This window comes from Columba livia, chromosome 6 (genome assembly GCF_036013475.1).
Source record: "Columba livia isolate bColLiv1 breed racing homer chromosome 6, bColLiv1.pat.W.v2, whole genome shotgun sequence".
Taxonomy (NCBI): domain Eukaryota; kingdom Metazoa; phylum Chordata; class Aves; order Columbiformes; family Columbidae; genus Columba; species Columba livia.
In genome coordinates this window covers 20860130-20875497 of record NC_088607.1, presented here as the reverse complement: position 1 = coordinate 20875497, position 15368 = coordinate 20860130, and the positions used below count along the sequence as shown (strand labels likewise).

General features: G+C 49.2%; 1 protein-coding gene across 1 annotated transcript; it reads right to left on the bottom strand.

The window, feature by feature from the left end:
- Positions 1 to 1119: 1119 nt before the first annotated feature.
- Positions 1120 to 14708, bottom strand: WNT8B (Wnt family member 8B). The gene is made up of 6 exons (XM_021284276.2): positions 14366 to 14708; positions 8460 to 8493; positions 7023 to 7161; positions 5523 to 5648; positions 3476 to 3618; positions 1120 to 3047 (listed from the first exon to the last, which is right to left on the bottom strand). The coding sequence occupies exons 1-6, from the start codon at positions 14422 to 14424 to the stop codon at positions 2490 to 2492; spliced, it is 1059 nt and encodes a 352-aa protein (XP_021139951.1). The 5' UTR covers positions 14425 to 14708; the 3' UTR covers positions 1120 to 2489.
- Positions 14709 to 15368: the final 660 nt, after the last annotated feature.

Here is a 15368-nt window from a genome sequence, read left to right as displayed (position 1 = left end):
CATGGAAGCATCCAATCCTGCCGCACAATGGCAGCAGTGCCTTTGCCGCTAAGGGCTCCCTGTGCCGGGGAGGGGGGACCCCTCGGCCCGACCCGCTGCTGAGGTCAGCACATTTTGCAGCTGCCTGTCGCCATTTTCTCCCAGAGAAAGAAGCGAGTGGCAGTGGGTCCTGCTTGTGCTGCTCCCAGCGTGTCCCCTTCAACAACGGGCGTCACTGTGCCCAGCGGGCACATCCTGTGGGGCAGTTGTGGGGCTCAATAATGTCAGAAGGGCAGGGATGGGGTGGCACAGCCTGGCATGTGCTGGGGAGGGGGAGGAAATGGGAAACAGCCTCCACATTTTCTCCTTATGTTTCCAGCTAGCTATGGAATGGGGGGCGCAGGGGGACAAGGGGACAGAAGCTGTCCTCTGTGCCTTGCAGTGGTCCTCAAGCCAGCCTGTGCTGGAGCTTTCCCAGCTGGGTGAGAGGCTCTCACCACCTCTTTGCTTTCCTGCCCAGGGATGTGTCCCCATTGCAGGGGAAAGGAGGAACTGCTGATGGAGATGCAAGGGAGACCCAGGGAAGGGTCACTGTATTAATAAGAACCTTTGTGTAAATGACTGGTGGATTGTGTGTGAAGTGAAAGTGTTTCAGCTTTCCTTGAGAATGGGACAAGATTGTTTCTTGCAATTTTTGAAGGGCCAGACTATTGCTTGGCATGCATGCTCTTGCTCTGGTGAGATCCCAGCTTGCCGTAGGTCCAAATTCCCACCCCCAGTGAAGTAGTCCTGGCACCGAGGGGATATTTGATAACTAAGAGACACATACGGACCACTGAGCATCTTTAAAGCACGGTTTCTGAAATGGGCAACGGGCCCCTGTCTGCCCCTCCCACCCCTCTTCCCTCGGACAGCTGCATTGCAGTTGGATGCAAACCTCAGACAAGCTGCAGGAGAGAGCAGGGCCTTTCCCCTCCTGGCAGGGGCTGTGCTGGCGCTGCGTGAGGGAATTGGTCAGCTCTTCTTGTGCTCAACAGGTGGGCAAGTGGCTGGGTTTTAGTCTCCAGAACTGCAACTATCTGCATCCACACATGCAATTGGATGAGAAGAAACCACACAGCTATTTAGCCACAAAAAGCATTTTGCAAGCACTTGGCTACTGATTTATTGCATTGGCTATTGGTTTACAAATATTGGCTACAAGACAGGTCTAATGGCCAGTAACTTAGCTCTGCTGGCTTCTTATCTGGCTAAAGGACACTTCAAACAGCAAAGTAGATGATAACCTCACAGCCCGGGGGGAGATTACTGTGACAGTGCAGTGAGCTTCCACAGGCCCTGCCACTGATGGCTTCTTCCCTCCCTACCCCAGCCGTTGCAAGGGAACAGAGATGCATCAAGCAAATCTTTCTGCTGCTTGCTTAGCCTATAGAATATATACAATAAGCAGTAGAGGAAAAACTGTTATGTATACATCACAGTAACTGTGCAATAAATTAAACTTCAAAGTGCTTCACTTTCCTATTTACAACACCATTAAATAGTAACTGACATTATTTTCTCAGACTAGGAGGAAGTATTTAGTTAGTTAGCTGACAGGGTAAGAGTGCTTGGCAAGTACACCAGGAGGCGGGGAACGGACTCAGCTGGCAGCTCCTCTCTGGGAGAGATTTGGGAGGAACAAGGGACTGGAGAAGCGTGAAGGCATCTTTATGGCGCCAATCAAGGGCTTTGGCAGGGGTGCACGGGTGAAAAGGGAGACCAGACCTGGAGGCTTAGAAGATACAGAGTGTAAAAAGCAAGTGATGGGACTCCTTTTTCAGATAACAGTTCAATAGGCAGGTGAAGCAGCAGCTTCAGTCTTGCTGTTGCCATCTCAAATGCAAAGTAAGCACTGGAGAGCTTAGCAAAGCTGTCAAAGGATGGGGAGCGATGCTGTGGCCTCCTGGAGGCTGGCTTACTGCAGGAAGGAGCTTCGTACTTTTCTCTCATAGTGTAGGGCTTAATAAAGGACAATAACAATTTTATCTGAGTGCCTCTACTTTTTGGGGGGTACTAGATGCTGCTTCTGTTTTAGGGATTACCACTCTGAGTTGCCATCTCGGCTTCCTTGTGCTTTCCTAAGTGCTGATCTCACTCAAAAGCCCAGGGCAGGTGCTTGTCTGGGGAACTGACAAACTCAAAAGAGCAGGAGCCACCAAGACCAGCTGTGTTTTCAGTCATAAAACGATACTCACTGGATAGAGTGACTCTGAGTTGAAGGGACCAAATCTCACCTTGTTTTGTCAACATTTGAGGGTCTTCCCAGAAGTCATCACCCACTGCACTAATGGGAAATGCCCTGTATGGCCAAGGGCTATGGCCTCATGCAAGCCCTTTTGCCTTGCCCCAGCCCCCGTGAGGTGCAATAGGAATAGCCAAAACTAAGCCAAAGGGAACTGGTGCCGGGGGCTGGTGGGGAAGGCAGGAGAGGAGAGGGGTAGACAGGACCATGGAGGAGCAGAGGCAAGTTAGAGTTTTCTCTTGAGCTTGCGGCTGGCCCCGCCACCCCCGCTCCGCTCCCGCTTCTCCTTGCGGACGCAGAAGTACTTGGTGACCCTCTTGCGGCACTGCTCGCACCGCACGGCGCAGCACCAGTGGAACTTGCAATTGCAGCTGGACACCATCTCAGCTCGCCGCTCCTCCACCGCCAGCCCGCAGTCCCCGCACAGCCGCCGGCAGCTCCGCTTCTCCCACTTGCTGAGCGCCTTGCCCCTCTTCAGGCACTCCCTGCCCTCTGTGCCCAGCAGCCCCAGCGTCTTGTTCTCCAGGCAGTAGTCGGGAGAGTCTTCTAAATGAACCAGCTCCTTCTTGGAGATGGAGCTGAAGGTCTCGGCGATGGCACCTCGGTTAGCAGCACTGTTCCCTGCCCCCTGCAGCAAGTCCACCTTCAGGGCTTTGTGGTACCTCTCCTTGAGGTAAGTGCCAACCTCCCGAAACTCGGGCAGCTGTAGCCAGCAGGTCTGGGTGGTGCAGCTCCCTGACACTCCATGGCATTTGCAAGTCCGCTTCATGGTCCCTTTCACAGCCTACAGGGTGAGGAGAGAGAGGGGGTTCAGGAAAAAGCCCAGAGGGGTCATTTCTGTACTGCAGCACATGGAGAAACATGGCTCAGGTCTGTGGAGGAGTCTGTCATGGACCCTCCCTGTGCAATAGCCCTGTCTGGGGTGGTAGGTTTAAAGCTCACAGATTTGCTTCTCCAAGGTACTCCCCAGTTTGAACTGGGAGAATGAAAACGACTGAAGCCATTAACAGTGTAATCATGGAAAGTTTGCTACCATGGACCAAACACCACCCACCATGTCAGTACTGCTGCCATGCCCCACTTTCTCCTCAGCAGGGTAGTTGTTTCTTCTGGACACGTGCTTGTAGCCACAGCAAGTCGTGACCCTTCACAGTGAACAGCCAGAGCAAATCTGGTAGGTGCTGTCAGGTCTGGAGGGAGGGAAGGGCTCACCTTTCTACCTGCCTCGTTGTTATGCAGGTTCATAGCAGCTCTGGCATCTTGTCCAGTCTCCAGGGCATCCACAAACTGCTTGGAAATGGCTTCCCCAAAGCCCACATTATCACTGCAGCCTCCCCACAGCCAGCCTTGCCCCCCTACAAAAGGAGATGAGATGCACACTGTGAGGGAAACAGAGCCTGGCTTGTGGCTCTGGGGACAAGAAAGTGTCTCAGAAGGGATGGGAGGGAACAAAGGCTGTGGGTCAAATCCAGCCATTCGCTTCGCAATGCTCTCCGAATTTCCCCGGCTTGGGATTTCTGCTGAGGCCTGGGCAGTAAGCAGCAGCTCATGCAGGCAGTGAAGGGCTATGTCCCACATGACAAACAGGGATTTATGGACTTCCTAGAGCAGGATTCAGAAGCTGTTTATTATGGATTAGCAGTCATCTAGATGAGACTTTGGGTCTTCAATCACCTTCCCTCAAACCCTGACTCGACCTGATTCCGTCTGACTTGCAAGGACAGCATCTTGCTAATGTGGGTTAGCAAACTGCAGCACACGTCCTGGTCAGAGGGGACAGATTCCCCTCTGCTGGGAAACAGCCCAAGTCTGGCACACATGTATCGAGGAGGTCCTCTTTTTTGTACACCCGAAATCCTGGGATGACCTTGGGCATTTCAGAAGGGTCTGATTTTGCAGTTATCATAAAGAAACAAAGGAGTCAGCACAGAGCGGGGAAACTGCACAGCAAGATGTGGAGGGTACTTTTCTTAACTGCATGAGAGGTTGATAACTTAGCTCAGCTGCCTAGAAAAACATCATGTGGTTTGCTTCTTTTCCTCTGAGAGAAAAAGGCCAAATTCTTTATGAAGATTTAAAATCTGGAATATTCTGACCCTAATGTGCCTTGGCGGTACATCTTGGGATCTGTGTCTTAATGGCCCTGTGCCTCTCTTCTCCCTGAAAGACATGGCCATTGCTCAGACATGTAAAATTGAATCACACAGTTTCAGACAAGCCCAAAAGTTTCCTTTGCCTTCCATGGTTTTTAAGTTTACGATGGAAAATTTTCATTAAAAATAGATATTTTTGGGGAAAATAATTGTAGTGTGACTAACTCAGTTTTCCGGAGAACATAAAATTTGGTGTGTCATTGCCCAAACATCTTGCTCTGCTAGAGATGGGCCATCCCATGCCTTGGACACCTAAGAAGCAGAGGCTGTTTTTAAAACTATTAGCCAATAAAGCAAATTACTAAATACTGGGCACTCTAGCAGAGTTTGTCATAAACTGACATGTACCAACTGTCCAGTACATCTGGGCAGGGAAGGGCTTTTAAAACATTTTGATAATTTGAAATGTGACTTTTGTCCATTCAAAACAAAGCTCCAAAATGTCAATGTTTTCTGTGAAAGTGGAGCAGAGAGCTTGAGCGGTGCATCTGGGGGTTCCACACCCAGGGCTGCCTGGCAGCTGTGGGCCTGGGCTCCGCTGCGATTGACAGGGTGAAGGCCATGGGTTGACACAGTGGTTCTCCTGGTTGTGCTTTCGTGTGCCAGCCATGCTGACAAACACTGATGGGGTCTTATAGGTGCCACCATGCTTTGCCTCCTCGTAATTCTGCTCTGGGGCCACCCTGGTCCTGCAGACACTGGAAGCCTCGAGGTCCCTGATCAGTGCTGCTCTAACCAGACCTGCCATTTAGATGCACAGCATCAGATCTTCTCTGCCTGTATGATGTGGTCATTCCACCCAGCAGCTTAAACAGAGTTGTTCTTGATATGAACCAGGGAAACAGCAACCCCCTTCTACTTTTCTTCTCATTTACAAAGTAATGGTAGACATTAAGGGCTCGGCTTCAGCTGGTTGTAAATTGAAGGTGGCCCCATTAGCTTCCACAGAGCTATTTTGGTTTGAGCCAGGCAAAGCTCTGCTCTGGGCATTATTTCCAGGTGTGGGGACCAGGAGAAGGAGCTGTTTCTGCATGCCTCAGTGGAGAGAGTAGCTGTCTCTTGCTGCCTGGGTCATGAGAGGGGGGTGGCAGCTCGACTCTCCTTACCCAGCTGTCCATTGCGGGAGTCATCACAGCCACAGTTGTCAAAATCCCCCAGGCTGCAGTTCCGGGTCAGCGTGTACATGACGCCCGCAGAGCTGATGGCATGGACAAAAGCAGTTTCTCGGTTTGCTGTCAAGTGGGAATACAAGGAGAGCAGACATACTAAATATTTCACGGCTAGACCAGTGTTAGAAACTACTCCTGCCATGCAGGAGGGTGTGTAGGAAGAGATATGCAATAGGCAGGGCTTTGTGTGGTGGGGAGGAGGCTTTCCGTGTCAGCTTAGCTTAGTCTTGGCTTGAACTGCATGAAGACAGAAGCTCCCAAATTTAATCCAGACTCATACCATTTCCAAGGGCATGGATGAGTTTAGCAGTGGAAGTTCAGCAGTGGGGATACAGCACAGACAGCCAAATGTCCCCCACATTTCACTAATACATCCCAGAGGAGAAGGGGCCCTCTCCAAGGGTCAAAGAGCTCCTTCCCCACAGCCCCCTTAAGCCTTCCCTTCTGCTGGGCACTGTGCAGGGCTCAGGGCAGTGACCATACCTACCACCAGCATCAGTGTGCTGATCATCAGCTCACATTGCTGAGCCTTTGCCTTTCACTTAATACCAGCAAGGTCTAGATTTGAGCAGATAACCTTGATGGGAACAGTTCAGGGACTCACTCCCAGTGACAGGGTGTTATTTTGTGGTGCAATTTCCTCCTCAAGGCCCCACTTTGAAACGTCTGCCTGGGGCCCTCATCCCTTGTCTGCTGACAGTCCCTCTAAGGGCTCTCCTACAAACTAAGATCCTGCTTATACAGGACAGAGATGAGCTCAGCCCAGCAGCATACACAGGTCTAAAGGACCACATATGTACTGAAACATTTCCTGGCACCTGCAAATGGGTAAGGAATGGGATGCAGTGACAAGACCACAGCCCCACACCTTGTGGTGGCACAGGTCATGGATGCTGGAGTTCTCCCCGAGGTGATTCTGACATCAGGAAGCTGTGGGAAGACTTTGCTCCTGCCTCTTCACCAGAGCACAGCTGCTGATGAACTCTTTCCTGCCCTGTTTAGCCATATCCCTCTGCTTGCCACCCCACCACCCCGTGCTGGTTCTCAGCCTCCCTGGGACACCCTGGTGAGAGGCACCACTCAGACATGATGTGTCCAGCAGCTCATGTCACGGGTAGTGGTGATGCATCCTTGTGGGGAGCCAGTTTTGCAAGGCTTGGTGGGACACTCCTGTCCTGCACCAGTTGGGGCTTGGCAGGTCTGGAGGTGACTCTGGCATTGCAGGGCTGCCTTGTCTTGAAGCCAGCTCCCAATGTGTGTCTGGGAGCCGACAGGTGAAGGGGTGTGCTGGAAAGATATCTCCTGGGCATTTCGGGGAGAGGGACATTCCAGGTGGGCATGGGGAAGAAAAGGAGGCTCTTGGGAAGAGAGGAGGCGCCCACAGGCTCCAACCTGCAGTGAGAGGGTCCCCTTAGTGGTATCCAATGCTTTCCTTACCACTGCGCAGCCCACCATGGCTGGAAAGCTGCAGTGCCCTCTCAGGGCAGTTCCAGCGATCCCAGGCGAACTGGAACTTGCACTCCTCAATGCCGCTCTGAGCCCCGGCTGCCACGCTGCTGGAGTAGATGAGATAGGCCTAGGAGCAGAGCAGCGGGTCAGGAGTGAGGACAATGTGTGCCCTGCTTCAGCCCCCCAGCATTAGGCATTAGCTTGCAAAACCAAGTCAGGATGAGTTGGCCAGCAAGCAGAATCAGCCTTGTGAGCAACAGGCTGGGACTGTCCTAGGCTGCTCCCAGGGTCCAGGAGAGTCACTCAGCAGCTCTCGTTTCCATCATAGGCAGTGTAAAGCTGGTGTAGCCCCAGCTGCTCCCCACACAGTGCTGTGGCTGATGCAGGCGCAGCTTTCCTGTACTGCATATTGTGGGCCCTCCTGCTTTGGGGTCTAGAAGGATGTGGAAGCACAGTGCAAAACACGAGGGCTCAGGCTCCCCAGGAGGCTGGCATTCAGCTGAAAATAATCTGCATGCCACCTTAAGGAGACAAGATGTAGAGAGCTGAGGAGGTCTCTCGGGCTTGGCTCCCCTGGGGAGCGGTGAGCAGCAGCAGCAGCAGCAGCAGCAGCAGGGAATGCATTTTCTGCTGTGCTGGGTCAGAGTCTGAGCCTCCCTGGGAGAGAAGGCCAAGCAGAACTGTTGGCTGTTAGCCACATTAGGAGATGTGCCAGCCAGTCTCTGTGATGGGAAACCCTTTATCTCTCCAGTGTGAGAGGAGGCAGAGTCTTCTGCTCAGAGAGCAGGGAGCCTACAGGCCAGCAGGTGCCCAGCCTGCCTCCTCCTTCCCTAGAGCCCCAGGGGGACAGCCAGTGCTTTGGGGCAAGGTTGCTCCACCACAGCATCGAGAGCTGTTGCAAGAGCTAGATGGGCTTGGGGTGATCCTGGGGAATAGTCAGGAACAAAAACTGGGTGATTTTACAGTTAGTCCAAGCTAGGAGGAAAAAAAATATAGCCTCTGAACAAAGGGTGCAAGGAGGAAAGGAATCAGAAACACTGAAAAAGGTCCTGGAAATTCCAGTTGTGCTTCTCAGGGAAGTATGTTTTGTAGGACTTACAGAAAGTGGCCTTCCAGCTGGCTGAATGTGGGTCCTGATGCTAACCTGATCATCAGGAAGCAACAGATGACAGGTGAGATGCCAAGCTGCTGCTTGGCACATCTGCAGAATCTGGCCACAACCAGCCTAAAAGGACCCCAAGCCAGCTTTGCTGAGGGCTGACACAGTCCAGGGAGCTGCAGCTTGTAGGAGATCATTCCTGGCTCTTTGCATTTTGGTGCTAGAAACCTGGGGGTGAGGGGAGCTCTGGATCAAGAAGTGGAGCCCCTCCCTCCCTTCCCTGCTTTAGTGGAATCAGGGACAGAGATCAAAGGGATTTCTCTTACCTTGGGGCCCGTCATCAGGAAATTATTCACTGACCTGGAAGACAGAGACAGTGTCAGCAGGGAGGGGGTGATGGTGGAGGGGTCTAGGGAATGCCAGGCATCCCAGGGCTCTCCCCTCGCCCCCAGAAGCCTGCCTGTCTCCTGGCTGCAGGCACCTTTGGTCTCTCCCCCTGTATCCACTCACTGCTCCCTGCAAGCCAGGATGGTGTATTCTCCATGTCCCCAGCCAGGCTGTACCAGTCTTCAACCCCCTCACCGCTCCCTCCTTTTGCTTTCTTCCACACAGCTGCCTTTCCTACCACTCCCCTTTTTTTAGGGTTTTCCTGTTCCCTCGGCATTGCTTTTGTCTTACCAAGCTGCTGCTCAACTTAACTTAGAGTAGCATTGCCCCTAGCTCTGGGAGGGCCCCGGTTTGTCCCGCAGCCCCGGGAGATGAGCTGTGTGCCAGCCCTGCGCTCCCCACAGGACCATGCCAAGAGAACGGGCAGGTCACACTGCTGCTCCCTCACAGTGGGTGTCCTGGCAGCAACCCCACAGATCATGGTCCCTTGTTACCCTGTGGTGCCAGCTCTGGCTGCCCACATTCTGCTCTGGTCACGTTAGGGTGATGGCTGAGCACAAACACACTTGTCCTTCCCATCCTGCTGGGCATCGTGTGGGGAGTAGTAGGGGCACAAGTGAAGTAGTCCTACCCAAAATTAAACTTTCTGGTGTTTTCCAACTAAAACATGAAAAATTGATGTGAACAGTTTCCAGAAGTGCTTGCTTTAAAGTATTTCTGTGAAATGTTTAACTCTGCCACTGTCCATGGAAAACTGTTCTACTGGAAATGCCAAGGTCTGTTCCAGTAATCTTAAATTTCAGGCTCCTGAAATCTCCAGCTCTGGGGGCCTCATGATCTCTCTCTTTGTTCTATAGGTCAGTAACTCCTTGTATGGAAGAGGAACACTGGAGGCCAGAGAGGTGGCACAAGCTGATTGAGATCTTGCAGTGAGTGAGTGATAGGGCAAAAGCTAGAGCATGCACTGAGAGAAGCTGGGCTCTTCAGCTTCCTCTTGAAACGATGTCCTACTTCAAAGGCTGGTCACCTCCCAGTGGGGAATGCCTCTTATTTTCAGCAAGCCTTAACCTGCACTGTGTCCCCTCAGCAGAGCTGCATGCTCTGCTCTGCAGTTGGGCTACCAGGCATGCAGTGATGCCTGCTGCTTTTCTAGCTTCTCTCCAGTCCCTGAAAATCCCAAGGTGGACCTTGGCTGGATGAATGAGGAGAAAGGCACAGGTTAGGGTAAGGTTTTTTCCTCCCTGTGTGTCTTCAAGCAACGTATCCCTAGTAAGGGAGAGAAAGGCGCTGTCCTGTTGTGCACGGACAGCGCAAGGGCATCCCAAGGTGGACTTGAGCACAGGCAAAAGCAGGCACAGCTGTCCCAAGCCAGGGGACAAAGTGTAGCTGTGCTGCGATCCTGCCATGGACACACACTGACAGGGTGTAGCTTGGTCAAAACCTCAAAACAGCTGGTCTTTGCTATTACTCACAGTTGAGAGAACTAGTTTGCAAAGTTTCACTCTGACAAGTCTAACTTTTCTTTTTGGTGGAATTGTGTCCATATTGATAAATCTTGTGCTGGGAAAGATTCCCTTGAGTCAAAACGGAAGGGAGAGGGCTGTCCCACGGTACCACGAGAGCAGGAGATCCTTTCCCTTTGTTCCAGGCCTGGTATTCAGACCCGGCTGCGCTTCAGCCCCTGTGGGTACTTTAGCACGAAGTCGATGGCTGTTTTGCAGAGGAATTTTCCTTTGGGAGCCGCTTCTGCATTGTAGAGCTAATTAAATATTTCCTGGGACTTGGAGAGACGGCATCTGTAGCCGAGTGATTAGAGCATCGGGTGACCTGAATCACACAGGGCCATGAACCTGGAGCTTTTCAGACTGTGTAAGCTCTGTGGGTCCCCATCCTAATGCAACTGGGTAGCAGCATGAACAAGTCATTTTTCCATCTGGTTTCCCTCCTGTCCTTTGCCTTGCCCTTAAGTGCTTTGCTATGGGGACCACACTCAGGATGGCGTCAGCGTGAATCTGAGCCCCTGCCAGTGGCTGTGAGAAAACTTTGGTAAAATGCTCCTGTGTAGGCAAGATCTAGAGAGTGGCAAGTCCTCTCTTATCTTGCTTTTGTGACCAAAACAAGAGATACATCCCATCTGCATTGCTTCCCGCCTCAGTAGGAAAAGCCAAATTCACAGTGTGCAAGGAGGATTTGCTTCAAACCTTTGCTGGCCTCATCTTAGATTAGGAACATCTGAGCAGTTGCAGGAGTGGCTTTAGGAAGAGGACAGTAATCCGCAAGTTCAGGGTTTACAGCAAACCAGCCTGTTAGCAGGTGTCATTTGACATAACTGCATTGAAGCATGGGATCTGTTCCTCCGGGATAAACCTCAAGGTTCACAAGAAGGCCAAGTTCAGGATATGCCAATTCTCCATCTGCAGCTGAGCAAATGGTACAGTAGCAATTTCCCAGCAGGATATTCTAAACATTTTTATTAAGTCAGAGAGACAGAAGGCATTTTGCCTGAGCTCTCTGATCAACAGGCAGGCACGCTGCTGGGCGGGTTTGTAGGACTTAGACAAGTAAAGGATTCATTTAGACTGGTATACTTGACCCCCCACATTTAACTCTTGCAGCTCCAGGTAGATTCAGGAGAAAGGGTGATGGAATTGCCGTATGGCTGGAAGCTAGCTGAGACTTTTCTTATTTATGCTGAGAGAGAAGGAAAGATAATAATGGAGACAAAATCTGCATGCTTTTTCTTTGCTTGTATGATCTAGCTGAGAAAAATGCATCTCTATTCTGGATATAGTCTTCAGCAAGGGCAGAGCGTAATTAAGCCACTTGTTTCACAGATGTAGTACAATATAGACAATGCTGTGAGAATCACCTCTGTGCTGCAACTAGGAAAATGAATTTCTTTTCATTTTTGTCTCTGTAGTGTGATTTTCTTTATTTATTTATTTCTACTAATTTTTTATACTACTTTAAAGGAAAGCAGAATGTAATCCTAACCAAACTAGCTAGCTACATCCACCATGGGTGTAAAGCAGCCCAATTCGATGACTTGGGTGTCACCACACTGATTTAAAACTTTTTGAAATCACATACATGAAAGGAAATGCTTGAAATTATTTCACTTCTCTGAGAAAGATACAGGGTTTCTAGCTATCTAAATAAACCCCTTTACGTCCACCTTCAAACTGCAGGACAGCGTTACACAGACTGAAGTGGAGCAGAGACAGACCTGAAGAGGTAGCGAGAGGGTCCCACTGAGTCCTGGGGCCCTGGGCAGGGCGCGCTGCTTCCCTCACTGTGACTCTGTGCTTCCAGGTAAAAGGCAAATCTCAGGCAAGTCATTTTTGTTGCATCCGGTATTAGCAAATTACCTCAAAGTTAATGAATATTTATAGCAGGAGTTCTGTATCATAGTTTTATTGAAACTGAAAGCAAATAACCATGCCAAGCAGCTGTCCCATTATATTTTACACATATCAAATACTAATAAGCCTCTGATAACTTCTGCTCAGTTACGACTTTAACCAATAACAGCACTCCGCTTCTCAGTTTAATATGCCCCGAGAGCCTTATTGAATGTCCCATTAAAGTATTTGTTTGATACCTGATCACCCACCCATGCTACTGTGCTGCCAGTTTAGCTCTTGAGAAAATTGTAAAGCTATATTTAGATCTTCACTGTCATTATTGTAAATAGAGAATGGGTACAATTTCACTTTGGATCTGAGTTTTGTTCTCAAGTACAAATGCCCCCAAGTTATTAGAAAACCAGTGACACTGGAAACTAAAGGCAATCCCACAGCTGAAGTGTAAAAATCCATCTATAAACAAGCTGCTGCATTAGAGATTTTTACATTATTCGCACAGGATAATAGACCAGGAGGCAGCTCATTAACATTTGGAGCTTTAACTTTTTGTTTTTTCTTTTTTTCTTCTCCCTTCATTTCTCTCTATTTTATTCTATTTATTAGTTTTTTTAGTTCCTAAATGGAACCCTGACATTTTGCTCATCCAGAATCATGCTGACCATTCAACCTAGTTGACACGGCAGAATCCAATCCACACTCACAGAAGGAAAATGGCCGCATATATATAAAAAAATAAAATTGTTGATCTACATTGCCCCCCGCTCCCAATTCTCGTGATTAAATCACAGGAAAAAATAATCTTGTTGCATTTTAAGCTGTTGGATCAGATAAAGAAGACCAGCAAGAACTGCAAGCAGGATTATTGCATGTTTCCCACGAACCTCACTTTTTTCTCCTCAAGAGTTAAGGAACAGGGTCTGTAACATGACAATTTCAAATACAGTTTGCAGTTTTCCTTTCTTTCAGGAAATCATGACCTATGAGCAACATGCAGAGAGAGGCAGGGCTATCTTGATTTATAAACTTTTCTCTGAGATAAAAAATTCTGAAAGGCAGATAGGGAATTTAGACATCAAATGTCCATTGAAAATGTCTGTCAATTCTGTATTTAAGTCTACTTTGGGCTCTGAAATTTCTCTCCTTTGAACTATTTTTTAAAAATGCTGATTTCCACCCCCTCCCTCCTTTTAATATATTCTAAACCTGTTGAAATTGAGGAAAGCGAGAGACATATACAGAGCGGGAAATAAAGTCTGTGTGAGTTCTTGCACAACCTCTCTGCATAACATACATATTCCCCTTGTTCCAGAAGCTAGTTTTATCTTGAGCTTGCTACTGTATTATATTTATACATATACAAACTGTTGCACATTCCTTTAACAAAGCGGGAAGAAAATCTCTGAAATAACATAAATTTCACTCCTAGCATAGCAGAAATGGGCTCCCGTTTAGCTGAGTTTCTCTTTCTGTAATTTTGGTTTCTCCATCCATGGTAATAACCTTAGTGATCTGCTATGGGGGAGGCAGGAGATTTTAGTAAATGACCAGGAAGACTTTCCTTGCTGTTAGGGATACATCCGTAACCCACTGAGCAGATTCCCCAGGGCACCACAGAAATGCAAGAATAAAGTTTGGGTACTCAGTAAAAATTACATAGGAAAAAACACCTATAGAGGCAGGTCATTTGAGTCCATCTCCACCGGAGCATGGGATAGATACATTCCACAAGGAATGATACGAGATTTTGTGCAAGTGTAATCTCTTTCTGTTCACCCTTATAAAACATTTCTGGAAATAAATGTAAAAGCACATAGAGGCCCACAGGAGACAAGCACAGGTTTGTGTACGGGGGGACTGGTCTGACGGGACCCGGCCGGTTGGGAGCCAAGCCGTAGCAATCTCCATATCGAAAGCTTCTCCCCAGGAAATCCTAATACATGAATTTCAGACATGTGTAATCCTGACCCTGTGCCTGCCAAGGCGCCCAGGTCTCCAGCTGCTCCTCCGGAGTGACTCTCCTGTGGGTCTAACTCACCCCGCCAGCTCTGAGCTCTTAATCGGGGACTGTCCTCCTCAGGGAGTGTGGGAGAAGCCTCATTTGATTTGATTAAGACAAGAGACAAGCAGACTGTGAGCCTCTGGAAAAACAGAAATCCTTGTCTGTCCTGTTGGGTTATCTTCCCAGCTGGAAGTGAGGGGCTAGATCTTACGCTCTCCTCTGCTCTGTTTTACCCCAGCTCAGGATTTGGCCCATGGACTTATTGCTGGGAGGAGAGGGGGGAAAAGGGGACTTTCTCTGCTCAGATTTAATCTCTGCCAGTGAGTGTGTTGAGACTTAGTTAAATGTCTGGTCCCATTAAAGACCAGAACTGAGCTAAGTGGAAAAGAAGGGACATTTAGGAAGGTGAAGAGGAATTTCCTTAGGGTGTCCGGGAAGAGCACCTGCCTGTGATACAGACTGAGGTGCTCTTGATACTCACCAGGCACAGCAGGACTGGAAGAAGGGAGTGAGGAAGAAGATGCCCAGATATGGGTCCATGTGAAATATAAGATCCAAACAAAGAAGGAAAAAGGAGATTCTAAAAAACCCCAAACTTGGGTACCACCACCACCAGAGAAAAGGAAAAAAAAAAAAAAGAAAAAAGAAAAAAAAAAGGAGAAAAAGACAACAAAACCAGAGAAGGGATGGATGGAGTTATTTCCACCCGGCACTGCTGGTGTGATGAAGAGGCGTATGCCCCCTGAATCCCAACTTCTGCGAAGGGTAACCAATCCTAAAGTAAGAGCTAAAGGGGGTTGGTGAAATGGAGCCGCAGAACTTCCTAAGAAGAGATTATCTACTTAATTAAAGATTTTTTTTTTCCCTAAGTCCTTCAGCCAATCAGGACTCAAGTGCCAGAGAGAGATTGAACTGATGAAAAGAACACCCCAGGTTCCTCGAAGACAAATGCACCACGAAAGGGATAAGTAAGAGGGAGGGAAAAGGGGAAAACAAAAAAAAAAAAAAAGAAAAAGAGAGAGAGGGATAAGGAAAGAGACAGCAAATCCCTTAAAGTAATCACTAGAATCAATCTCCACCAGCACTGCCCTGCCTCTCCATCCCCTGGAAGGGCTGCTTTTGGCATGCCCTCACCTCCTCCTGCCTTGGAGACATCGCTGGGGCTGGGGTGTGCTGGGTGCCACAGGATGGGGAGCTTGGGTTCGAGCTGTCACGCCTGCTTTGTGGAGGCCATGCAGCGTACTTCAGGGAGAAGCTGGGAAGCAGATATGTGAACATCGTCTCTGCCTCAGTCCCCCCCAGAAGGTTGAGAATTGGGGCCCTTCCTACCTTCATCTGCTACTCCTTCACCATGATGACCTGCTCTTTCTTCCCACCTCCTTTTTGCCACATGCCATCCTCACCCTGGGAGAAAGGTCTCTGATTAAATCTTAACTTTTTGCTTTTAAGGTTTCAAATAAAGTCCATGAGAGGGGTTCTTTGGT

What these genes read in the sequence shown, in the direction of transcription:
- WNT8B (XM_021284276.2), bottom strand. Translation starts at nt 14,424, where the DNA reads ATGGACCCATATCTGGGCATCTTCTTCCTCACTCCCTTCTTCCAGTCC. An exon ending in TTCCAGTCCTGCTGTGCCTG is followed by an intron (nt 8,494 to 14,365) that starts GTGAGTATCAAG and finishes TCTGTCTTCCAG; the next exon opens with GTCAGTGAATAATTTCCTGA. An exon ending in CCATGGTGGGCTGCGCAGTG is followed by an intron (nt 5,649 to 7,022) that starts GTAAGGAAAGCA and finishes CCCACTTGACAG; the next exon opens with CAAACCGAGAAACTGCTTTT.